Below are 26,719 nucleotides of genomic sequence, written 5' to 3'. Positions count from 1 at the left end.
CCTCCTCCTCGCCCTACACCGCAGCCGGGCTCCTGCCTGAGTCCGCAGGGGGATTAAAGAGGTTTTCCTCATGACATCGATACGGGAACCATCGATGTGAGAAGCACAGATTTAACGGTTTGGTACCGGTGCGTACCCTAATCCAGCCACGTTGATGGCTCTACGTGGTAATTTGGTAAAAGCACAGCTCTGTGGGTGAAGTGAACCTGACAATGGAGACAGACTTGGGAACGGGTAGCACCAAAACGGGTATCATAATCTTCTTCCGAGCTCTCAGTTACAATAGGCGACGGTCTGTAAAATGAGAGTTAACAGAATTCATTGCAGGATTTAGATACAATAAATTAAAATAATATTTTCTTCTGAGCAACTCATCTAGCCTAGTTTTACCCTAAGCTACCAAGAAAGAACATGAGACATGTGAAAGGAGTACTTGAATCTATACGTAAGGTTTTGCTTTGCAGTCCCTGAGAAGAAATCCTCTTAACCAAGACCTTGCTACAATATCTGTAAAGAATTTTGTTCACTAGCCTCCCTTATCTGAAAGGGCCGATAAAGGCTTTTTCTTCCAATTTATATAGTCAAGAATTTTACAAATATTAATGAGCTACCCTGTAGCAATTACTTTCACTTACAGTTCCTGATTAGTCTGACAAATGGCCTGATTAATGGACCTAGCATCTTACTTGTAGATTGTAATCTCCGAGTAATAGCTGGGTTAATAGCTGAGATTCAGGAAGTTTCTTGCAATTACCCTTTGTTTGGATTTTTATCTGTATTTATCTTAAAAGTTCTTTAAGCTCATGTGCTCACAGCTCCTATTTATAGTTGCTGGTCCACGTTTTGGTGACTGATTAAACATCCAGAAGGTTTCTTCAGTCCATACTAACATAGATGCACCACTTCAGGCATGCTGAAAAAATGCTACTATGTGACTCACAAATGGGTTCCCAGTGATGGCAGTAAAAAAATAAATCAAAAATCAAAATGCTGTATTGTTTTCTTTGCTTGTTTGAAATCAATACCCATGTGTTCAAAACTTTGTGCCTTCATAATTCAGGCTAAATGTTATTTTTTTTTGAAACTAAAATAACATCACTGTTACTAAATAATTGTTTTAAATTGTTTTCCTGATGCGTTTTCTTCCTGTCACTAAGAGTTACTGCTGTCTTCAATGAACTACCCAACATCTCATTCCTTCAATGTCTTCACTTTTTGTCTTCTAGTGTTGCACATCTCTGAAATTCCTGAACACACCATGACACTCAAGTGTTTTAACATTTCCTCTCTTTCTATTTTCTTGCTATCTAACAGCACGTAAAGCTTCACCTTGGTTTTGTTAATGACCCACAAAGCTCTCCTGTCCAAGGATTGGGACCTGCTCTGTTACCCACTCACCCAACTTGTATATCATTTCATCTGGCACTTTCCGGAAGCAAGTTTCCTGCACACACAGGAAACTCGCTCCCGTTGTCAAGCAGCACTCTCATCTGGGCCTTTTGCAATTTCTGCTTCTCTTTTCCAAAATGTTTTTTTTCCAAAAGCAACCCAGCACTTACACAGGGACAGTCAAGTCTACATGTAGAGCAGAGCATGGCATACAGATGGAAAACAGTCTCATGCATGTCCAAAATTGGTGGTAGAAATAGTGTTAACCCCTAAATCAGCAAGTGCTTTGTCTTGCTCCTGGTAGCTGTTAGCCATCACAGAAGAGCAGTGTTCTGCAGGCAATCTGCATCAGCAATAGCAAGGAAAGCTGTACTGAAGCTCTCCCTTCCTTACTGCAGCATCCCTGGGGGCTCCATAACACAGCAACACTGGGCTGGGGACATTCAGCCAAGCAGTGGTACAGAAATAGCCGTCTCTCCCATCCCACCAGGAGGATAAACCAGGCTCTGAACACTCAAGTGTGTTGCTTGGTTAGATAATCAAACCTGCACAGCCCGTGTGCGAGCGGTGCGTTAAAGGTCAGGTTTAGGCAACATGAAACTCAAAAATACTAAGTCTGTTCTTCCCTTGGGTGTATTGTCATAGTGAAAAAAACCCCATGAGTTTATGTAATCGTCAGCTTGGAGTCAAGGCTGGTGACTGAGCTCTACAACTTCCTGAGCTACAGCTGCAGCCAAAGCACTGTTTGTCTTTAGCCTCCTTTTTCTAGTTATCAATGTAGAGGTTCTTTGTGAGCAGAGCATCAGGAGGCAAACTGTACAAGTAAGTATCAAGTGCAACACAAAGTGCCTGTTTGGGCAAAGTGTCCAGCAAACTGAAGTATACATATTATTATGTATTATATCCAAACAAAATGTAACCATATCCCTGTGAGAGAGCAGCTGCTGTCCTAGACAATGTTCATGGTTAAAACAGAAGGACAGGCAGAGCTTCAGCCATTCTCGGCAAAGGCGACTTAACCTGCAAGAGCCTAGTGTCCAAGGACCATGGCAGGAATCCTTAGAAATCTCAGAGTGGAAGCTTAAACCAGCACGTGTCTTGAGCAGGTAAAGCTGTTGAGAAGTTGTGAAGTTTGCTAGAGCAAAGTGGAAGAAATGTGATTTCATGTCACTGTGATGGATGTGCTACAGCAGTCAGTCATGTAAACGGACTACAGAACAGAGATTACAGAGGTTATTTCTGGGTCATATAAAGTTAATGAATTAATGTGTGAATTAATTATGATAAAATACTGAAGTAGGCTTCAGAAACACTTTGGAGAGCCATTTCCCTAGATGAATCTCACCCTGCCTGTGATCTGCTCTTCCTCACCTACCGTGACTTTCCATCTAGAAGTGCTGGATTTGCTTAAACCCCACTTGATTCTTTTCAAAAAACTTTTTGGCTTGTGGTGGGTTTTGTTTATTCAAGCACGCTCCATGCTCCCCAGGTAACTTTGAGAGGAGTAGGGAGGTGCCAACTTCACACTGACAACTAGACTGGAAAAGAAAAAATGCTGGGAAAAAGCCTGTGGGGATGGGAGAGCTTCCATGGGGCAGCAGGAGGGCCATCAACACTGGGATCTGCCTGGGCAGCTTTTGCCTCCCTCTGCCATCTGGCTTCATTATTCTCCTGCTTAACTTCATGTTTTGGTCATTTATCTTTTGCTTCCCAATAAAGACCTATTTCTTTCCTTTCCCCAGATGACAGCTGTGCTGAAACCTTCCCTCAGGAAGTGCCAGGACTTTCCAGCCAGGAACTGGATGCTGACTGCTGAGGTACAGAGCATGTGGCTGTAGAAATGTCTCAGCAGGTGGGATTGGAGGGCAAAGGGCTTTTTTCACATTTCTTCCAAACACATTCAGTTGAAAAAGTTAAGACAAGCAGAAGGGCAAGAGCCTTTTGGAAGCCCTAACAGATCCCTTGTGGAGCAATAGCTGACACACTAGTCCTCTAAAGGGATGCAGAGCTCCCACGTGCTGTAGAGGGAAGAATTGTTCTTGGTGCAATAAGATAGGATTCAGGAGAAGCCCTCTCAGGGCCATCAGCAGAAGCTGTGAGAAGGGGAAGACCCATGGTCACTCCTTGCTTGTGACAGCTAAAGCTGACTGTCCTCTCCTGCTCAGCTTGTGTCATTGCTGGAGCAAAGGTGCATCTTGGGACCTTCTTCAAATGGCTTGAATACCTGCATCTGTTTGAGCTCCTTCAGAAAACCTGGCTGGTTACCTTCCTGTTTTGTCATTTGCTGTTTTCTATAACCCATTTTACTGACACATCTTTTCAATACAAAGTCTGCAATACCTACACTGCAAAGAAGAGTTTCCGCTCACGAACCTCCTAACAGGCCATGAGGATCTCCCCCAACAAAAAAAAACAACCACCAACCAAAAAAAGTAGTGATGTTTGGGCTTTTTTTTGCTATAGCAGTTTTTTTGGTAAGTCACTGCAACCTCCTAATTCTCCCACCTCTCAGCCTTCCAGCTTCTGGTGTACTCGAAAGAGGCCTCACTCACACCTTTCAGCAAGTTGTCCCTCAAACTCTTTGCAGGCCATCTCACTGCACTTCTCTGTTTAGCCTTTGGACTCTTTTCTGTTGCTCTTACTTGGTCACAACTTCAGCCTTCTTCCAGCATGAGCAAGACTTTGTGTGGAACCCAAGGGCCACTGAAGGAAGAAACCAAGCAGAAGTAAGCCCTTGAAAACAGGCCAGTCACGAGAACTGATAACCACCACAGCAGCCTGGGACTGGGAAAGAGCTGGTTTCTTAAATGCACTTCCCTTTGGCTTTACTGGTGAGAAATTACACATTCCTTGTCAACACAGAATACTAAACCAATTTAACAGTACAGTCTTGGGGTTAAGCAAAAACAAAAAACACACAACCAACAAACCAGAAGGACACTAAGAAGAATTTTCCACGTAGGAGGTCTTCACTCCTCAGCTAGCCTCCAGAAACCGGTTTGGTCTCCAAAAAACATGATTTTAAAATACAGCACAATGTCTGCAGCATGCCTTCCACCCTGCAAGCTCCTATGAAAGCACTGCTTCTCCAGGCAAGGAAAACAGTGGTGCCTGAAGCCTTCAGGAGCCATCCTGCAAGGTCCCCCCCCCAGGAATCCTGCTTTAACAACTCATGCATTCAGAAGAGCATCAACAGCTGCAACAGATTTAACTCCTGGCCCATAGGAAAAGAAATGAGAAAATCCATGACACTCAGCTATAGAAACGGCTCATTCCCAGGCATGGGGAAGCATTTATTTGACCAAAGAGCACTAACACTTCCATGGAAACTGAAACTGTTTCCACATATGCACCATCTCAGGGAACTTTCAAGTGCAGATAAGCAATGTGATACAAAGTATTTTATAGTCAACTCACAGATCTGCCCCCTGGACTGGATTTATTTAGGGGGTTTTAACTTTAAAAAGATGTTTTTTAGAAAATACTGCAAGAGAAGAAGTATCTAGAGTAAAGGGCATCACCTCTCATCTTTAGGTATTCCCCTTCATGAAAAAACTGCTTCATCATTACGGAACTTGTTCCATTCTTTTTTTCCGTTTTGGAGAAAATAGTCTTAGGGGTCTGGCTTTTGTTGTTCTTCACAGCAGGAAGCACCAAACATGACTGACAGCAGGAGTAGTCCATGTGTTGAAAATTTAGATAAATGTGTTGGTAAGAATTTCTTCCTGCTGCTGGTGGTGTAGGGTTCCAATGCCAACTGCTGGGGCTGGTAAAGGAGGTCTGCTCACAAGACGGAGCTGAAATTTGAGTCAGGAGGAAATGATTAATGAAGCAACAGCATAGGTTTGCATCTTGAGGTGCCCTGATGCCATGGGGGTATCTACTGTCACATATTGGGCAGTCCCAGCTGAAGTAACGCAGGAAGTTATCCTCCATCTCCCAGAGACCGTGGCTCCCAGGAACATTATAGTGCACGATCTGCCAGAGCAAACAGCAGCTTTGGATTCTCCTCCTGCTCACTTCAAGTATGTTGTTTCCTACCTGGGATCTTTCCTCATCCTGTCTACTTTAACTAAACACAGGGTAGAAGAAAGCTCCAGTCCTGCTCATTACTGCTAAATGGTGCTATAAAGAGCATAAGTAGCTTAAATTAGAACACTTACTTGGTTTAGGCATCAGGATTAGTTTTTTGGGTAAGCACCAAAGAATTCTGCATTCAAGGAGAACTTCAAACTTCATTTTAAAGACTAAAACACCACGGGGACCATCTTACCTTAACCCCCAGCTGCTTTTCAAACCGTGGTGACACAAAGGACCATGGACCCATGTTCTGTGGTTCTTCCTGACTCCAGATGAAGACTAAAGGAAGGATAAGGGTACATTAAAATGCATATATTTATCTTCTCAGCAGCTCAAGAAAAACAGTTTTTTCTTTGTAGCACCTCTAGCTTTTTTGTCTTGGCACTATCTTTGAAATGAAGGCTTGCCAGATTGAATTCCCTTGCAGGTCACAGCTTGCTCAAGTCAAACCAAAAGTATATCCACTATTAGGATATACTGTGAGTATATTCTGCTTGTCTACTGCCATTTTCAAAAGCTACTTAAAGGTTCACTGTAATTTTTAGTAGTGCTTTATGGAAACTATCAATAGCAGAGAGACAAGTTCTTTTAGCACAAGTGGTAAAAATTTGTATTATTCCACCCCAGAAACACTAGATGTGCTGGAGGAAGAACAAAGAGCAAAAAGCCACTAGAACTCTTCACCCTAAAAGACAGGCAACAGATTTAGTTCAGTACTTCAAAAAGTCTAGAAACACAAAGGTTAAAAAAAAAAAAAAAAAAAAGGTAAAACACACAAAAAAAAAATCTGGCTGACCTTTTGCATGGCTGTATTTGCTCAGCTCTTGCTGTAGAGCTTCCAGGGGGAAAGGACACAGTTCTTCAAGTCTCAGAATAGCTGTGTTGTGCTGTTTCTCTCCTAGTGTCTCTCTTTGCTTCACCAAAGCATAGTAATGCTTACCAGAACAGAGCACCACCTGGGTAACACTGAAGAAAAGTAAGAATTTTTTCAAAGTTTAGCGTGTTGCAGAAACTCTATGCAGGACAGTTTCACACCTTCAGCTAACAGCCAAACTCTGAAGACAAGTTTATGAAGTTTATGAACTGCTAGCCTAGAACATCTTTTCTCTTCTTTGTTTTCTCTCCCACTCACCTCCAACAGGTGGCAAACTAACCTTTGGGCACTGTATGCCACAGCCCAGAGGTCTGATTTCTTCAGTAATCCTGGGAAAGCTCCCTTACAGTGGGATTCATCTTGCTTAACTTTAAATATCTAAAAATTAAACAACTAGTCAAAGCTAGTCATCTATGTGCTCTCCGTAGAGAATAAACAAGAGAGAGAGAGAAGCACTTCCAGACGACAATCCTCTCCCACACCAAAGAGGAACTGACTGCCGGAGATAAAGAATACCCTCCAGCAATCTGAGAGGTCTCAGCTCCCTAACCTCACCCTTTGTGCCTCACCATCCCACTTAAAAAAAAAAAACCCAAGATGCTAAGATACTTCCAGCCTTTGAGTGTGGGTGAGGATGCAAACATCAGCAACGCTGTCAGACTCGGGTACTACTGGGACAAGGACCAGATAAGAAGCTTAGGAAGGCAAAAAATGAAGCCTAGAATTGCACATTGTGAAGAGGATTCACTATGATACATAAAGGGAGGAAAATATACACACACAATTTATTATTGCCATAACTTCATCAGCTCAAGTGTTCCAACACCAGAACAAAAATTCTGCATCTCTTCTGGGCCACTCACTAAGACAGACACTGAGTGGGCTGGAGCACATCCGAAGACAGGCAGCAAGGCTGCAGAAGGGGCTGGAGCAAAAGTCCTACGAGGAGCGAGGAGTGGCTGAGGGAACTGTGTGTAGCCAGGAGAGGGGGGGCTCAGGGGGCACCTGATCGCTCCCTACAGCTGCCTGAAAGGAGGCTGTAGCAACGTGGGGGTCGGTCTCTTTTCCCAAGTAACAAGCAACAGGACAAGAGGAAACAGCCTCACATTGCGCCAGGGGAGGTTTAGATTGGGCATGAGGGGAAATTCCTTCACCAAAAGGGCTGTCAAGCATTAGAACAGGCTGCCTGGTGGGGGTGGCGTCTCCATCCCTAGAGGTGTTTAAAAGACGTGTAGATGCAGTGCTAAGGGACATGGTTTAATGGTGGGCTTGGCAGTGATGGGTTAATGGTTGGATCTGATGATCTTAAAGGTCTTTTCCAACCTAAACAAATCTATGATTCTATGACTCACATAATGGCTGCTCCCAGTGACTGTTAGCTAATGGGCCCAGCACAGAACAGCACCTGTCTAACTAACTGTAATCACAGCCTCCCTGTAGGGCAAAGGCTGAAAGCCTGAACACTTTACTATTATGCAGATACGGTAACTCCCAAAAAGTAAGCAGAAGAAAAGGAGAGAAACAAGTAAACTAAGTCACCCACCATAAAACACATTTTCCCCCCCAAAGTCACCTCTTTCACACCACCTCAAGCTCAAGCTGTTAGGTAGGAGAAAGGGACAGGACATCCTTCCTGAGCCTTTCCTCTAAGAAAGTAGAGCTACCTTTTAGGATCTACTGAGTTGTCACCAATGACAGGCTTGAATGTTGTCCTTGGGCCCATTTCTTCAAAACTTGATACAGCAGCCTACACGAGGGAGAGTTGGAAGTTATCAAATCTTGCTGCATTTTCCCTGAGGCCAGAGTTTGGGAGAAGATATCCAGACAGGGTTTTGATAAGCACAAAAGATACAGGCTTTCCTCTCCCTCCTATTCCCATTCCCACTCCCACCGACAAAAAGTGGGATAAGATTCCCAATAACACCACCAGACCTAGAATCAACCCTACTTCTAGCTCACCTCCACCCAGCTTTAATTCTCAACCTATCCAGCTCCAAACAGAGAAAACTTCATCAATTTGACCCCAAAACAGAGACGGAGAACAGAGGAAGAACAAAGAGAAAGGGGAAGAGAACACAGAAGAGAAGGAAGAAGAGGAGGGGTAAGAAAAGAAACAGGAAGATAAAAGTTTTCAGCTTACAGGGAGCCTGAGTAACACTTTGGGAGAAGCAACAATGAGAGGTTTCCTGAAGTTTCGGACCATTTGCCTCCGGAGTAAATGGAAATACTGTGCTGGGGTAGTGGGATGCACAACTGACATGTTGACCTGGTCCCCATCAACTCCCTCTTCTGAGCTGTCACACATCTGTATAAGGGGAACACAGTAATACCTTGTCAAGAAGCCAGCAGTAAACCAACTATGCAAGAGAGAATCTAGACACATATGGGACACTGACTAGTGTAAGAACAGAAAAGCAAATAACCCAATTCAGACGTTGACTGCAAGGGAAGAACAATGTCAGAGAAGAAACGGCTTTAGCATTGAACTGGTAGGATTGTATCTGAACTGCCCCCTTCTAGCAAAGTGAAACCAGGGCATGACAGTTTTTATAACAGCAGAGAGGTCATGACTTCACCGAGTGGCAGCATGCCTCCAAATACACTGTAAACACCTCCTTAAGCCTCATTACTCAGATGAAAAGGCTTTCATTTACTTACTGGAGTCACAGGGGCATAACAGTCATGGTTTGGGTTGTTTTGGGCGTTTGTTTTGTTTTTTTTTTTTTAATGTGCCACATAGCTACTAACTGGTATTTAATAGTGTCCAGTATTTTGTTTGTACGATCTGTGGCTAGTGGACAGATCTGCAAGTGGTTTGCTCAAGAGGGTGGCTGCCTGTTTCTGATGCAAACCCCCAAAATATTTTCTATACAAAGCGCTCATTAGAGGTCTGCTATTTGCAATTCAGCAATTCCTCTTGCTACTGGACTTGTTCTGTGGCACAGTGCCACGGCTGAGGAGCAGCAATCCAAAAAAAAGACAGCAGGCAGTACTGAAGCATGTCCCACTAGGGTTGTGTGCAGTAGGCACAGGGCCCCTGCAAGCACTATGCAAATCTCATGTTAGGAAATTCCAGGTTATCACACACCTACTTGGGCAGGTAACAGAGATGCAACACTAACAGCAAGCATTTATTACAAGGTTCAATCAGAGTCTTGCATCAAAGCTGTTGTGGCAGCATTTAAACCAGAACTGCTTCCTCACCACTTCTAGACCTACATCTTCTAATCACAGTATGGTTTCTTTCTCCACTTTCAGCCCAGCCTGTTGTTATCTCATCATGGTGGTATGATCTTGGTATGCCTCCAGCTTCTGCTGTCACTAGCAGGAACACCAGCAATGGGGCACTTTGCAGCAAGACTCCCAGAGCACTGACCACCAGTGTTGCGATGGGAGATCTGTGAGTCTGAAAGGTGTGGCTGGGTACCTGTAAGAACCGTTCCATCCGGCAGGACGAGTGCTCAGGGCCTGCACCATCATAGCCGTGGGGAAGAAGAATTACTATCCCACTCTGCAGAAGCCATTTAGCCTCACCTAAAAACACACAATGAGGAGGAAGGAAAGAAATATTTCCACAGAACATAAAGCCACAAAACACTTACTACTTCGTATAAACACTCGGGAAAATAAAATAGCTAATTTCCACATCATTATATACAAGCCTGAAACACGCTGCTGACATTTTGCCATGAGATTCACAACAGTGAAACTGCACACATAAGACGATCTGAAGTTTCTGAAATTATCAATGTAACTTTGGGCTTCCAGAAGACTTAAGTGTCCATGTGGAACACATGAAGATTTTAAAATGTAGTCTAAAACATCACCACAGCAAGAATCCTTTTAATGGAATTGCCTTCCTGACTTTGAGGTGTCCTCTAACTCTCCAGTAAGAAAACCCCTAACCATAATTCACTGTGTATTTCCTGCATACCTTGTCATTTAGTTCTCTGCAGGTGTGACCCAGGCAGCATACTGTGAGCTAGGCCTAGCTAGCACAGCACTGCTAGCCACAGGCTACTTCCCCTGGGCTCTGTCAAACCTCCTGTACTATTTAAAGGGATTACAGTCAAATCCAGAAGGTGTTCATCCCAGCCTCAAATGCATGTTGAAGACAGGTGGGTTAAGAGGGCCTCTGAATTTCCATCTATGATTACAGAGGGAGTGCTGAGACCTAAGGGAGGCTAGATGCCAAAACACTGGATGTTTACATATAGTGAATTTCACTCCAGAAATCCATCCCAGCATTTTTTCAAGCGTGTTCCAGCTCAGAGAGGTTTTTTATCTGAGCACTCAGAAAGTATGCTAGAGTGAAACTTAGAGGGTAGTTGTCAAGCCTTGTTGTGGGGTTATTTGTCTGTTTTAAATAATCACTATTTTCCTTTTGTATTGCTTCAGGACTTTTTCAGATGCCTCAAAAAGAAAAGGTACAGCCTAAAAAGCTATCAACTACATATACACACAGTAAAATAAACTGGGGAGGAGGCCAGGAAGAAACACTATTGATATAACGAACTGTCTTTTGGAATTACTGTCTTCTGCCAAGGGTGGGGTGTCTTTCATTTTAGATGTCTTGTCTTCAGGGAAAAGCTGCACAGAGTCAGGACCACATAGGCAAGCTCACAAGACTTCCTGAGAAAATAGAATTGTTTTCTCAGCACATTGCCCTTTTACTTTAAAGATGAAGGATTTTCTAGTGTTTAGTATAAATGATTGATTTCTAAATATATTAGCTCCTTGTACACTCACCTCCAGAGATGAAAGTGTCAAATATTATCTGGGCTCCATTAAAGAAGTCTCCAAATTGAGCTTCCCATATTGGCAGTAACTTAGGGCTCTCAATACTCATTCCATATTCAAAACCAAGCACAGCTTCTTCAGACAAGGGACTGTTACTCACCTAACAAAAGGAAATTGTTGGGAGGGGTGGGTGAGGAAGAAGATGACCCAGGGTTAAGAACCTTTGGAACCAGGCACATCAGTGCTAGGCACATTGAGGACATGAACTCCTAAAGGCAGTTGGTGGTCACCTGTTTTTTTTGCTTTTGAATGAAAACAGCGAGGGAAAAAGAATCTTATCTCTCAGGGAAAAGCAAAACCCCTTGTTAAATTTGTTAATTTTTATGTCTCTGTATCTGACATTTGCCAGAATATACAGGCTACATACATATGCCTCAGCAGCTTTAAAATATGCACTCTGTTTCAGCACAACTTCATGAAGGTTGTCTTGTGGACCGCAGAACCTACCTCTAAGAAACCTTTCTGGTCTGGGGACATATGATTCAGAGGAATGTAGGTATCATCTGTCTCTTGGCAAACCAACATTGCATGTCGTTGGCTAAAGGTTCCTCTGCCAACATCTTGTCCACTTAGTCGGATATTAAACCCTTGCCAAGCAATAAACAAAACAGTGGATTAGCAAGTCATGTAAAAAGAAAACATGCAGGACAACACCATGCTACTTTAAAATACTACTTCTCTTGTTATGCCTCTTCTTGGATTTTCCCTTACCAGCAACATCAAATCTGAGATGGAATTCTTAACCACCAGCAGTTCCAACTCACAAGCACAGAGATGCTCAGACATTTCTCTTTCCTCCTCTCTGATGCCAAGAATTACTTTATGCTTCAATTTACTGAAGCAAACTGCAAAAAAAATGCATTCTGTATCATATGTAAATGGAGATGTAAGTTCAGGCTAGAGAGGAGAAGAAATAAATAGTATCATGAAACACACTCTACAAGGATTTGGGAGGCCTCGCTGATGTCAGCTGCACTGTTCATGTCCTTAGCTCCACGCACAAATGTTTTTTGGGAGTGGGAGAGAGCAACAATTCTTTGAAGACATTTAGTACTTGATCTATAAATATCAGCGACACACAAGATTCATATCTACCTTCTCGTAGTACCATGCAAATGTAAATTGTCAAATTTATACATCATATCAATCTTCAGACTTAGAAACACCAAAGAATTCTAAGGTTATACTTCCTTGACATCAAAGCCAAAATATTTTGTCTGCTCTCTAGTTGCCTCTTACCTTGGCTCAGCAGAGAACCAAATGCTAAAGTTTCAGCTGTTGCCCAGTCCAGCTTTTTTCCTTCCTCCATTTTTTGAACTCTTGACTAAAATAAACAAGGAAAAGTTACCATTTTGTCTTTTTCCATCTTTTTCAGCAGTATAAGAAGCTGGAGGAAAAAACCTCCACCATTATAGAGAGAAATGCTATATTCCTGCCACCAGCTTAGGTTGGTTTGGAATACACACAGTCTTACTTCAGCACATCCTGAAGAAGGTTTCCCTGAGAACCACAGAACCACGGATTACCCACATGTTCACCTACCAGTCAACAAACTGTGATCTGACAAATTAGATCTTAAGTCTGAAAATATTAAAAATCTTAGCACAGCACAGAGCATACTTGACAAAATTTTGTTTGTCTGGTTAGCAGTGACGGAAGATACCAGGCTTAAGTATTTCAGTCACCAGAACTCTCCCCTGTTCTGACCTGCAGAACTGCAGACAAATGATCTTACCCAGGTGTGGTGTTCTTGCCTTGGGCTGGGAAGACAAGAACACCAGTCTTCTGAAATATTCAGCTCATGGCCTCTCCATGGCTGCCAACCAGACACTCACATGTGGTCATAATTCATCAAAGGGAAACATTCACAAACCCAAACCAATCCAATTATTGCACACAAACTTACGAGCTATCAAAAACTGACTGATAAACTGGGCCACATGCATATGCTTATGTTTATACATATAAAACATTAACATTCACTGCCAGCTTTGGAAAGTGTGCACGCTATTAAAAGCTCCTGATTCATTCTCTCAAAGTATTCATTATAATCATAAAGTATATAAATGATAGTAATTTATCATAATAGTTTGTATTATTTCTAAGAATAAAGAACTATTTTCTATAAGCTTTTTTCTTCATTGCAAGGAAATACTGTTGAAGTAACAAAATTAAGTATATGGTCAGACCTGGGGAAGACTACATGCCTTTCTTCAAAACTGGAGGAAAAATTACGATCTCAGGCTCAAAAAAGAGCACGAGCTTGTTTTTTCCTAGATAATACTATGCTGTTCTCTAACTGGCAGCCTTGCTGTCTTTAGTTTTCCCTGTAACAGGTCACATCTTTGATCCATGAGACTAGAAGCATCACTATGCTCTACTGACCTGTGCATAGGTCTTCAGAAGATGGCTGTGCATCTGGAGTTCTTCAGGCACCTCTACAGACTTGATTCCAATAAACTGCAGAAGTGGTATAGGCATACCCGTGTCCCAAGTGGTGATTTTAGCTGAAGGCTCGACAAAGCCTTTCCAGTGAGCCTGCAGGTTGGTAGGAGGTGGACTATACAAAGTCATGTTGGCAAGATGATCATTCAGTTTAGAATAGTATGTTGTCTTTATCTCAGATACTTCAACCTCAGTCATGAGTCCAGCAGCTATTAGGTGCTCTGCATACGTATCTGGGATACTCTTACGGGATCTGTCAGGGAGGGAATCAAACCCCATAGATATTAAGCCTGAAAAGTGTCACTGCAGAACAAGGAAATACCACCTTAGTACCATCAGGTACCATGGAAAACTAAAATAAACGATGTCCTGGTGCATTACGCTCATTTGCATCAAGTTTGCTTTTCTGGCATTTCCAGAAATATAACAATTCTTTTGGATATGTGCTTTACAGTCCTTCATTTTTTTAAAAAAGTGCCTATAATTGGCAGTTACAGGTAAAAGCAAGTCAAAAAAACCCCTCCCAGTTAGGCTGAGTCTGTGCTATCGTGTATATTCAAACAAATTTACAGTATTAGCTGAGAACAAATTTACAGATTTCAGTATTAGCTGAGAATCAAGCCATCCATTCCATAAATGTTTCACCTAAAATATAAGAATTCATTGGCTAGTACATTTTTATGTGTATTTTTCTTTGGGGATAAAGATGGAATCTGAATACATTTAAATGCTTATAAAGATGAGCCCCCATTTGGAACCAGAAGGACCGGGCAAAGAAGAGACAACCACCCTACTGGCTTCCTGCTTATTCTCCTACATTATCTATGCTGCCCTCTGACACACAGAGGACAACTTTGCCTTCTGATTAGTAGCAATCATGAATTTGAAATCCAAGGGCTACGTGCAAGATTGTTCTCCAAGAAGCATCAAGCCGCATGTTCAAGAACCAATACTAGTGGTTACCTTCATTAACACTGTCAGACTCACACCTTAGTCAAGGGCTGCTGACAGTGTAGCTACACTAATAAAGACTTGTCGGTATAGCAGAGGGTCATTATACAGATAATTCTACTATGCTAGCAGGCAATACTGAATTGGTGTAGACATTCTGGGTTCCCCCATCAGGTGGTGTTACCCTTACCTGATGATTTTGTACATGCTGGGGTTGGTGAAGAATGGCTCATCAAGTTCATTGTGGCCCCACTGCCTGTAGCACAGCAAGTCTACTATCACGTCCCTGCGAAACTGGCGTTGGTACTCGACAGCCAGTCGTGTGGCACGCACAACTTCTTCAGGATCATCCCCATTCACATGGATAACTGCACATCCAACGATTTTACCTGCCCAGGAATTCAAAACAACAACAGCAATCACACCCAACGCCTTCCAAAGAAAGCAGACACACACCTATTCTGCTGAAAGCCACAGACAATTCATGTGAAGCATATTTAACAAAAACAAATCTACAGAAGATGCTCTTTGTGATGAGAGCTGGGGTAAGGAGTAGTCGTCTTCCCCGAGAGAAAGTGCAATTAGCCCAACCTGTTGTATTTGTGACAGTTTGAGCACAACTTCTTTACCAGCACTAAATTCCCAGAGGACTTTGTATTTATACACAGTTCCTGCATCTTATTAATCTCCATGGAAGTCTATGGGGAATGGGAGAGAACTATTTGATTGCTTCTCTTTCAAAGAAAACATGATTTTTGTTTCCTTCTTATCCTAAGCTATCACTACTATGAATTCATACAGGCCAGAAACAATCTTTTCCCTTGTGAGCAGTTGTTCTATTCACTCGTCCTCCAGGCAGGGAAGTCTCTTCGTTACAGAAAATGCTGCAAAAGTCAAACATCTTAACACCCTCTCCTGTATGACAATTTGGCTGCAAATCTTCACAGCAACAAAGTGCTCCTCTTATACTTCATCTGCCCAAATTCTGGGAAATCAAGAACCTTCAGCCATTCCTGACCCACATCAGGTTTCCGTCCCTAGCAAAATCCCGAAGCTTAAATGGGTAACACTCTCCTCCTCACTGACCAGGTAAGAAGAAAAGAAAACTAAGAAGGAGGAAGAAAAAGAAACAACATAAAATACCCAACCTCACAACACAAAAGCAGCCCAGGGAAATAGTAGTCATAACATATGCTATCTATCTTATCAGATTTAGTGAATTTACCTGTTCACAGTTTGATGAAACCATAAGACAAACACTTGATGTATTTTTACAGTAGTGTATTTTTAATTACAAGAGACATACACAAAGGAACTAACTACTATGTCTCTGATCCTGCTGATCATAATACATCTGTTTATCACTAAGAAAGACCAATTCAAAACAAAAGACTTCTACTTTAAGCTTAGAAATGCAGTGAGCCTTGTCTTTCAATTGAAGGCTCAACAAGCTCACCTGACAACAAACACCACAGAAAAACGCGGGAATAACTGACTTATAAATCTTGGTCATGAAACACACTAGAATGATTTTGATTTAAATGTATCTTGTTAAATTTAAATACATCTATTTAAATTTATTATCTATTATTATTATCTATTATTATTATTAAATACATCTATTTAAATACTCCATCACAATACATTTTTAAAAGCTGTCAATGACATGGCAAAAATGAGTTATATATAAAGACTTCACAGTAATTTTGCAAGTATTTTATAACACCCTGTAAAAATGTGACAAGATTTCCCTTAATATTTAGTCTTTGCCAAAAAGCAGATGAGGGGGACATATTTTTAGCATCTTGAATTTTTGCTAGTAGGAGATAATTTTAATTTCTACTTTATCATGAAAATGGAAATATATTAATCTAACTCCCTGGAGCTGATAGGCACTTGCTATAAAAAGCCCGTAGCAGAGCGTATATTCACACTGGAGTAAAAAAACCTGTCCAACAGAACAGGCAATCTTCCTTCTGATTCAACTGTACATACCAATATCACTACAATACAGAGATGATCTTCCTCGCTCTGGAGGAGTGGTGTAGCCCAGCTGGTTATTAACAATCAAATGGATGCTTCCACCAACTCTGAAATGTGGTAGATTAGAGAGGGTCAGTGTTTCAGGAACAATCCCCTGCCCAGAGAAAGCAGCATCTCCGTGAACCTATATTAGGGAAGAAGATTGAAAAGTCTCGTTAGAAAGCAATGGAGGAAGAGCAAAATCAAAACTATAACTCATTAAGCAAGACATTTTAAAATGAGTAGGTAGAACAGACACATTTTCAGTAGAATCCACTTCTTAACCCCTTTCAGACTGCCTTCATGATTTATACAGTCTTATCACTAACACAAGGTCATAGCAGCCAACATCTGTACATGACTGCCTGATGTAATACTACCTGAAACTGACCTGTAATCTCTTTAAATTGACTCACCAGTGTGTAAGTGACCACAAGCATCAGGACTATAGAAAACTGCAGCAGTCAGTAGCAAGTCCTTGAACAAAAGGAAGCCACTCACCATGGCGTTCGCTACATGCTTTGCTGAGAGTTAAATGACAGTGAACTGGAACTTATACTCCCACCTTACCCAAGCAGAAACAAGAACAGACACAACAGGAGAAAAAAAAAAGTAGAAAAGGAACTAATGGAAGCATTCCAAAGCAACTAAAAGCTTTCAGTAGGAAGTTCTTGATTACATTTCAAAATTGTAAATAAATGTTGCAAGCAAAAAACAAAAGTTTCGAACGGGAGGGGAGACTACTGTAATTCCCAACTCAGGTTTCCAAAAGGCGAGAGCTACTAGAATGAGCATCATCTGGCATTTCAGTGGTTTGAAACTAGAGGTAGTTCTCCATTGATCAATATGATCACAGCTTCCTCAAAATGCAGACTTGATGCTTTGCAGATCAAAGCCACTATGCAGACTGATGTGATTTCTTACTGAAAGCAGATGACAGTTCTATTTTCTAGTTATGGGATAGTGTTTTCAAGCCTTAAGAGACTTTTGGAGGTGCAAGGACACCTGGAAGAGAATAGAGGGGCAATCACCCAGTGAAATGGCAGCACTGGGTTTTATACAGCTCTAATACAGAGACTTTTTTTAATTTTCACTTTTCCTTTCTGGTTTCTTCTGCTGCCTAAGAAGGCTATGTATCTCAGTGATACCATTTGAGTGAAGACCCTAGTATCTGAAAGAACTTTATGGCCTTCAGTACATCCCAAAGCATTAAAGCCTACAGACATTGTGACTATCCAGCTACACAAAACTCATCATATGCAACTCAAACCCCAGAGGATTCAATTCCTGTGGTGCAGGCACAACTCCTTCTAGCTGAAAGCTGGAAACAATTTTTGCTAGCACATATTTTTTCTGGGCAGCATTACCCAAGAAGATAAAAGCAAGGTCACTATCAAGTTTAATTCAAACAGTGACCCTGACAGTGGAACATCAAATGTGAAATTTATTTCAGAGAGACCTTATTCTCAGATTTCAGTTCAAATCATAAACACCAGTAACTGCCTGAACTCCACAAAGTGGAGTTAAGGTATGTGAGAAGGTGAAAAATAAGCCGCTTTTCAGCGGAGATAGGCAATTAAACATTGCAGAAGTGTCCATGGTAGTTAACCATGAAAAGTCACGTAGTTTTCATATACTCCAGGCCCCATGAAGTTCTAGAAAGTAAGATCTTCACACCTTGGACAACAACGCTCACCACTGACACTGGCACCTTAGCTCATCTTTACTCTTTCTACCCTCAAGCTCTGGCACTTAGGCTGGTGGAATAATAGAACAAATGCTAGAGTAAACCTCAATTCAGAGTTTCCATGCGTATTTCTGGAGAGAAAGCAGCAATGAAAACAGAAAGCCCAAAGAGAAATCTCCAAACCAAGATTCTGAAAGAGGAGCTGCCTGCTTCCAAACTAGCTGAATGAGAGCAGTTAACTATCACAACTGGAAAAATTTGCTGCTTTTTTTTTTTTTTTAAATGTAATTCTTGGACCTCTTAAAAACACAATCACAGTACTGATAACAAAGAGGCAGCTAGCTCAATGTTGTTCTTCTCTACTATGCAACCCTCCTTACCACTTACCCCTTCCAAAAATAAAACATTTTTCTTGCATAGGGAAGGTCCATTTATTCTGAAGAATCTTTATTTAAAGAGTGGTAGCCTCATTACTACATGGTGAAGATCTAACATTACAAGATCGACAGAATCTAATAAACAATAATATCTTATCAAACTAACTGACATAACTGCACTGGAAGATGAGGAGAAGATGCATCAGGCAACAAACTTTTCTCCCGGTACTCACATGCCCCAAAGACTTTTTTTTTTTTTTTTTTTAATAAAAGAAAATAAGACCAGTAAGAACCCCAAGGTGCCTCCAGTTCTCTCAGTATTTCATATTCTCCTTTCTGCTTTTTCTCAGTATCCACATCCTTCCAGAAGGAAGCAAAAGATTTATTTAACTGAAATACATTTGCACTTCCACCTGTAACTTCCTCCACGTTTATTATACTTCACAGGAGAACAGTTCTGCCTCAACTTGTTTTTACTGCCAGCTCAACTCACTCATATTTCTAAGTTGAATATAATACAAGAAAAGAAAATTTATGAAGGAACTATTTAGAACTGCCTCCACAGCTATAAAAGACAGTTCAAGGAGTAAAAATCAATTCCAGAAGACTCTTCAACAGTACCATGATAAAATGACAAAATTCTACATCCTCCTGTATAATTTTGCAACCTTGTTGACAGCTCTTCTCCAAACCCATTTAAATTTAAAGAAGACTAACAGTGGTGACCTAAATGCAAAAGTTGTCCGTGAGGAAAGGCATACATGGCACTCAATGCAGAGTACTATTAAAATAAAAGGAAGGTATCAGAATCAGTCCTTCAGAAATCTTAGAAGTGGAATTGTTTAAATGCCAATATGTCACCCAGAAATCTTCCTTGCCCTCCTCTTTCTCCATAAAGAGGATCCTAGTTCTGGATATTCTACATTAATTCAGGTTTCATTTGATATTTCTATACATGCTACTTCTGTTCACATGCTAGTCCAGGAAGCCTTACAAAGACTAGTTACAAATTGTGAACAAAATACCTGCAGGCAAATAACTTTGTCTCCAGGCTGTGCCGAGCTCTCTGGGGAATAATCTCCATCGAGCAGAGTCTGTTGCCTTCCTCGTGTCTTGCCCACGGCCACTGGATTGATTGCTTCCAAGTGTGAGGGGTTAGGTAGCAAGGTGACATGTACAGGCCTGTGGGAACCGAAGTCGAGATCTACAGAAGATGTCAGGTGGGAGAGAACATCCCCAATGGCTGCTGAATTCTCTGGAAACTCACTCAAACCACGCATCTTACGGAACATGAGCTGCATGGAAATAAATATGGTTAAACTTCCTTTCCGATTCATTGACACAACGAAAGGAAAATATTTACATAACTGTATGCTCTCTTGCTCCTGAAATTGCAAGGATGCTTCTGATAACAGCACATAAACCCCTTCATTAAGAGTTCTTTTAACAGTCTCCTGTGGGTATTTGGCTGAAGTGCTGACAGGAGGGGAAAACACTCACACAGGTAACTTTTTTTATTGCTCCAGCATTTGCAGCATGACAAACTTCTGCGATTTTACTTTAGTGCAAATAAACCAGGCATAGAGCAACTGCCCAGGAGAATATAAATGGCTCACCTCAGGTGGAAGCTGAAGTAAACCTGTGAGAAGATTAAGTCTTCCACGATGAGGCATTCCAAGAATGATATCTGTCACACCGCTGTACGCGCACATCTTGAACAACTCATGGAAGAAACCCATCATACTCTCTGCTCCTTCACCACCATACCGCTTCACTGTGGCAAACTTTGTGGCTAAGAAGTGGTCAAACTCCTATTAAAACCAGGAGAACTTCAGTATTGAGCTATTTTAAGCAGCAGTCTTCTGTTTGTAAAATTGAAATTTATGTTTGTACCTTTAAGACATAGGAACCTAAGCGTACTCCTTAAATGTCTCAGCTCATTCTCCACCCACACAAACTAAGACCAGAAGCTATGATGACTACAATAAATCAGCTGTTATCTCCTCTTAAGCAGAAAAATCTTGAATTGAGGACCAAACTCTCTCCATCCAACATGGAAGGAGATGCACAAAGAAACAATACCACAGCAATTTACAAATTCCTTGATCATTTAGCTATTTTAGGTGGAAATTAAGGAATGGTGCTTTTTTACAGTATAAACCTTAACTATTCTGAGATGCAAAGTGCTAGAGAAGCACACTGTTTAATTTTGATTACTATTGGACACAGTCCTTAGTGCATAGGTAGAAGAATGCTTGAGAAAAGGAAAATACACACATCTGTATTTACTTCATTTTCTTCTCACTTCACTCCATTCATCTACTCCTAGACAGCTCTCCTAAGTGACAAAGTTTTGGAAGCACTGGAAGTGTCTGTAGTGTTTTGCAAATGAAGACTGAAAATAAATCAAGTCTGTAACTGAGAAGGGAAGACTGAGCCACAGCCAAAGATCCAAGCCAACTGCTGAACTCCTTCTAGTTAAGCAACATTTAGTTCTAAGGAATAATGTATACAAAACTAGCCACACCTAGAAGCAGTTTTTCCTGTCAGGGTTAAATTCTACACTCATACAAGCATATTTCTGGTCATACTGAAATCAAGATAAGGTACATCAGGGTCTCAGTTTCAACCTCCTGTGTCACTGTCAAATTCCTCTAACTGCCAAACAGGCAAGAAAAACACAAAATGTGCCATACACTTCTGTTTAGTCATTGGTAAATATTACATTTAACACTCCTTTCACTTGAAAACTGGAAACAGACATTTTTGTGGAACCTGCTCTTCTACTTTTCCATCCTTCTCGATAACGTGGAGAAAAAAGGGGGGAGAAAAAAAGTGCAAATTTTTCACAGTACAGAATTACTGCAATAAATTTTTGCTATACATTTTGCAAGTACATAAATCTTCCATTTCTGTACAGGATGCATGAAACAAAGGTTCCTTTGCTGAAAAGCAACAAATGTACCAGTGCTATATGGCTAACACCTCAGTCCAACTCTCTGGTTGGACTCTTTGCTCTCCCAAAACCTTGAGAGACCTCATACTTTAAATGCTAGTAAACAGATCAGCATGAGGATGAAGGAAAATGCAGAACAGCTACACCACAACACACAATTTCACAGAGCTCTGCCCAACCTTGCATTCACATCACTAACATTTAACATAAGCTGTCAGATCATTATCCTAAGAGAACCTCACTTTTAAAGACTGATTACTCGTGGGTTTGTAGGGTCATTGTTTGTGTCTCCGAATGATAAAGAATATAGGTTACAAGAATGTACATTACACACCGTGTATGTTCTAATTAATTCTAAAAGCCTTTTGAGTTTGGAACTGCCCGGAAATATTTTCCTAGAAATAATTTCCAAAATAATCAACACAAACCAAAAGGTATTGCTATTCGTTTCGATGATGGCTGCTAAGTAAACTCAGCAACAACCTCCAATGAGATTCCTGCATTTGTATATTGCACTTTTTCAGGCAAAACCTTGTACTTCTTCCTCTTACACCCTGTAAAAGCCTTTCAGGAGAGCCATTGTTCTTTATCTGCATGAGTAATGTCTGGAGCAGTAAAGGGTTCACAACAGACTCCAGAATTCTATAAAAATCCACTAATAACGAACAAGGTACCTGAGACTCCAACATCAGTTTGCACAAGTGCTTTTTCTCTTCAGGTGTGAATGCTTCTTGTTTTAGCTCTTCAAACCTTTTAGCAAACCATTCTCTCTCCTCCAAAGTTGAAAGCTGGCTTGTTTCTATGGAAATATGCCCGCAGTATATATGGTTAAGGTAAGCCAACACATCCTCTAAGGAAGCCTCTTCTTTTCCCATGTTCAGAAGCCCTGGTGGGAATTAAATGTTGTTAGCCACTTTGGGGAACGAGGGAGAAGCGCTAAGACCTAAACTGTTGCCTTGCAATTACATTGACATTTTGAGCATACAAATTAACGTCTTGTGTTCCTTTCCTCCATTTAAAAACAAAACTCAAGAAATTATTTTATAAGTGCACTTCAATGTAATTAATGCAAGGGTCTCTTCCTTATTTGTAAGGTGCTCCAAATGCCCTTTGGAAAGGGTTTACTGTGAATGACACAAAGTCACTAGTTTTGTGACTCAGTATAGCACTTGGTATCTTGCGGCTCAGAGAGATGAGCTCTGATCCCAGCTGCATCACAAATAATTAAGCACTTGTTTTGCAGACAAAGAACATAAAGCATGAAGAGCCTCCTTTGTTCAAGGCCACAGCAAGAGTCTAATTGATCCAAGAAAAGACAAGTCTTGACTTCTGCCCCAATGCTCCGACAGCTTCACTACCATGTTAAGTATTATGGTAAATCACAGAATGTTACAGCAACACAGGAAATGAATGTACAATCTCGGTAGTTGTAACAACAAGTAAAAATGTTCATGATTTCCAAAGATGCTACAAGGTAGCTCCTCATCACATGATTATTTCTGCAACAAACATGTAGGTAGGCTGAAGTTAACAATTTCCCATCCAACAGTTCATTACTGATTTAACCAACACTCAATATTTAGCTCATCTGCAGAGGCCACAGCCTCTCAGTAAATCACCCGTGAAGAGAATTTGCTGTGATAAGGCTGCAAACTTACCTGTAGTAATGAGAGGCCCTTGAAGAACTTCCGCCAACTCTTGGATTTCAGGTACAATGTTCATAACAGCTTGGCCAGCAAACAATGGGTTTATTTTGGCTGCTTTGTGGCCATGTTCAGCATATGCAGTTATTAAACGAGCAAGAGCATGGTCAACTAAAACCAAAAAGAAAGTAGAACATCATCGCACATGTGTTCACATTTAATCCATTTATAGCACCAACACAGGAGCATTCTGTCCACTGATAATCAAGATTCTGGCTGTAAAGACAGTTTTTCTAAGCAGTTGTTTTCACCTTAACACCCCACAACAGCTCCCATCATCAAACTGCTAAATCTGCTCACCCATCCAATTCTCAAGCAAGTACATTCCAGATTTCCCCCAACAGGCTCTTGTAAACATATGCAAAGCTACTTCACTTTGCTTTGAATCTCTTTACAACACGTATGTCCAACTCAAGATCAGCACACTACAAGTGTGCAAAGTCTTATTTCCTCAGCCAACTCGATCATACCACTTATGCTTCCCTGTTCCTTGCTGGAATGGCAGGATAGGGTCTTAACAACTCAGGTTGAAAAAGAACTCAGTAGTGTATCCACAGGAGCCACTAACCAGCAGTACATGCATGTGCTGAGCTAGGCCAGACACTAAAAATTCGAGTAGGTGAAAATGTTTTTCAGCAGACACGAGGCACACGTTGTTGCAAGCATTTTGCACTGAGGTAAAAAAATTATCAACATAAACAAAACTTGACCAGCTGAAAGGTCATGCCCACAACATTGCCGTCATTGAGCACATGCCACAGCGCAGGTTGAAAAACTGTAAAACAATACAATATATTGCAAGCAGAATCTGTTACAAAGTAATGATATGAACCAGTTTATAATGGATAAACAATTGGGGCCAGGCAGTAGCGAGTGGGGGGAGTTACCCTGATAAAGATGCAATGCTGACACCACTCAGGTCTGAAGACTTTGATTTTTACAAAACAATGCAATTTCGGAGCCCATTTCACAGAGTTACTTCTCTGACATGCGTGTTTCCACTGCTGGCACTCTGCTCCAGCTATTGTGTTCACACAGCTGGCGCATCCAAATCCGGTCCTTTTCTCTAACAGGTTCTACAACAGAACACGACCCTAACATCTCCTACAGCACTCTCAGCAAGAAAGCAGTTTGAAAAATATAACGTAAAAATATATTAACCCTTTCCTAGCTTAACAAGGAGGCTACTTAGTGATAGGACTTGGTGTCCAGGAGCTACAAGACAGGCTGCGCTCCCGGCTCCTCTGCGACGGGCTTAAATCCTACCAGCGTCTCCCGAGGGCCCCAGAGGGCTCTGTGCTTGAAATTACCTTTCCGCGCTAAAAGTAAGGGCGCTACAAGCATCGCCGTTACTGCTAGAGGAGAGCGTTACCTGTACTTGGCTAGTTCAAGCAGCGTAACATAACGAGGGAGAGCGGCAGGCGCCCGGCGCAGGCACTCCTACGAGCGGGGCACACGCCTGAGGCAGCGCCGGCAGCCCTCGGGGATGGGCCGGTGGCTCCCCGGCAGCCAAAGCAAACGGCGCGGAGAGGAGCAGCGCTGCCGCACGGTCCCCGCACGGCCCCCGCCGGCCCCGCACGGCGCTCGTTCAGGCACAAGCAACCGAACACGAAGCGCCTGCGACCGGCGCTTGGCGCCCTCGGACTTTGGGCCCCGCAGCGCTCGCAGGGCCGTCGCCTTCCCTCAGGCGAGCGCGGGGCTGCGGCCGCCGCGGCGGGACCCCAGCCGCCCCCCGAGCCGCGGCGGGACGCGCAGACCCTCCGGCAGCCCCCGCCGCCCTCCGCTCAGCCCGGCGCGGCTCCAGCGAGCAGCGGAGAGGTGCCCGATGCCCGACCTGCTTTGCCGCTCGCCCCGGCGCCGCGCCGCTCCGCCAGTCGCCCGCTCACCGCCTGCCGCGGCTTGTAGCCGTAGACGCCCCGCTCGGTGCGGTACCAGCGCCGCAGGCCGCCCCGCCACGGAGCACAGCGTAAGCTCGCCGCCGCCATGGCTGCTGCTGCCGCCCGCCAACCGCCGGCCCCGCCGCCGCCACCGCCCCCCAGCCGGGCGGAGCCGCCGCTTCTCGCCCCGCGCCCCCAGAGGGGGCCGGCCCGGGCGGCGGGGTGGCGGCTGCGCCGGTGCCCCCCGTGGCTTCGACCGCCCGCACTGCTTGTTTGATCCTTGTGCCAGTGTGCCAGTGGGCACATTTGAAATGTGTGCCAGTGCCCTGGTATTTCCCATTAAAAGGCTGCCTCACCCTCCGGTGAAAGTCAAAGCTTCACCCTGTGCCTACGGCGTGCTGGGCTGTGCTTGGGCTGGGGGCGGCATGGTAACCTCACCATCTCCGCAAAACCCACCAAAAAAGGCCGTGAGGAAGAAAGTTGGAACAAAACCGAAAAGCTTTGCTTTTCAGATGCTGTGAACCGTTTCGAAACACAAGGAGGATGAGGAAGGTCAGGAGCCGCCAGCATGGCCTGGCGCTGCTTGACCAACTGGGCTGCCTGCCGTGGTGGGGCTGGCGAGGGGCTGGCGAGGGGCTGGGGGCTGCAGCCTGCCAGGCCCCGCACCCTCTCACAGGCGATGCATGGGCTGGGGGGGCAGACGGGGGGGCGGCTGCACACTGGCAGGAGGGCTGGGGCCAGGGGGTGGCTGTCAGCAGGGTGAAGCCTGCTTGGAGGCTGGTGAGGAGTGGTGTACCCTGGGGGTCAACACTGGGTCCAGTTGTGTTCAGCATCTTCACCAATGATCAGGATGATGGGGCACAGAGGGAGTTTGCCCATGAAACAAAAGTGTGAGGAGTGGCTGATCCATGACGGGGATTCTGCTATCCAGGGAGACCTCAGCAGGTTGGAGAAACAGGCCAACAGCTGTACTGTGCAGTTCAGCAAGGACAAGTGCAAAGTCCTGCACCTGTGTTTTGCTGATTGACTGGCTGCCAAGCAAAAATGAATTCCAAATCAAATATAAGAATAAATGCAGTTTAATATATTAGGATACAATAAAGAAAAATAGCATGCAATATGATAAAAGGAAACTACTAGTTATGTGCAATATGATAAAAGGAAACTACTAGTCATGTACAATATGATAAAAAAGCAACAGCAGCAAAGCACCAATTTGTTACTGCAAAGCATTACCGAGACTAAGAAAAGGAGACATGATGAATTCCCACCTTAACACCGCCCAGGCCCACCCTTCAGCTGGGAGCCCCGTTGCAGCTGGCACCAGGAGTCTCTTTGTAACTGGGAGAATTTCTACGTGGTGCATCCACCCGTAGGTGAGGCTTCTGGCCCAATCCTGGAGCTTGCAAGCCTTCATAGTTGGTGAAAAACAAAACCAGTTTACATACCTAGTGTATGTAAACTTTTAAGTTTAGGCTAATTGCAGGCGTGCACTATCTGATGATTCATAAGGCTCACACATGCCAGGGACATTGGCCAGACCCCCAAGCGCGGTGGC

The 26,719-nt window shown here is 43.0% G+C and overlaps 1 protein-coding gene and 1 long non-coding RNA gene across 3 annotated transcripts; one reads left to right on the top strand and one right to left on the bottom strand.

Moving 5' to 3' along the window:
* Positions 1 to 2: 2 nt before the first annotated feature.
* LOC121088464 lies at positions 3 to 11,634 on the top strand. Its single transcript, XR_005827957.1, has 3 exons — positions 3 to 128; positions 3,132 to 3,206; positions 11,550 to 11,634. It is a non-coding gene; the product is annotated as an uncharacterized LOC121088464 (long non-coding RNA).
* DHTKD1 (dehydrogenase E1 and transketolase domain containing 1) lies at positions 4,647 to 25,304 on the bottom strand. Of its 2 annotated transcripts, XM_040594571.1 has the most exons (17): positions 25,119 to 25,304; positions 23,240 to 23,395; positions 22,256 to 22,467; positions 20,242 to 20,436; positions 19,651 to 19,920; positions 16,535 to 16,706; positions 14,730 to 14,928; positions 13,529 to 13,841; positions 12,383 to 12,467; positions 11,591 to 11,730; positions 11,093 to 11,243; positions 9,771 to 9,877; positions 8,484 to 8,648; positions 8,008 to 8,090; positions 6,266 to 6,435; positions 5,663 to 5,748; positions 4,647 to 5,186 (listed from the first exon to the last, which is right to left on the bottom strand). In XM_040594571.1, exons 1-17 carry the CDS (start codon positions 25,267 to 25,269, stop codon positions 5,085 to 5,087), a joined length of 2,757 nt encoding a protein of 918 aa, XP_040450505.1. In that variant the 5' UTR covers positions 25,270 to 25,304; the 3' UTR covers positions 4,647 to 5,084. The 2 variants fall into 2 exon arrangements, with proteins under 2 accessions (XP_040450505.1, XP_040450506.1); XM_040594572.1 differs by lacking the exons at positions 4,647 to 5,186; positions 5,663 to 5,748 and adding an exon at positions 5,782 to 6,212 and having other exon boundaries at positions 6,251 to 6,435.
* Positions 25,305 to 26,719: the final 1,415 nt, after the last annotated feature.

Source organism: Falco naumanni, chromosome 5, assembly GCF_017639655.2.
Source record: "Falco naumanni isolate bFalNau1 chromosome 5, bFalNau1.pat, whole genome shotgun sequence".
Taxonomy (NCBI): domain Eukaryota; kingdom Metazoa; phylum Chordata; class Aves; order Falconiformes; family Falconidae; genus Falco; species Falco naumanni.
This window is presented reverse-complemented; position numbering and strand designations above follow the sequence as displayed.

Coding starts and splice junctions, on each gene's coding strand:
- DHTKD1 (XM_040594571.1), bottom strand. CDS start 25,269: ATGGCGGCGGCGAGCTTACGCTGTGCTCCGTGGCGGGGCGGCCTGCGG. Junction 16,707..19,650: donor ACAAAGTTATTTGCCTGCAG/GTATTTTGTTCA, acceptor TCCCTAATATAG/GTTCACGGAGATGCTGCTTT. Junction 13,842..14,729: donor AGCATGTACAAAATCATCAG/GTAAGGGTAACA, acceptor CCTCCCTGACAG/ATCCCGTAAGAGTATCCCAG.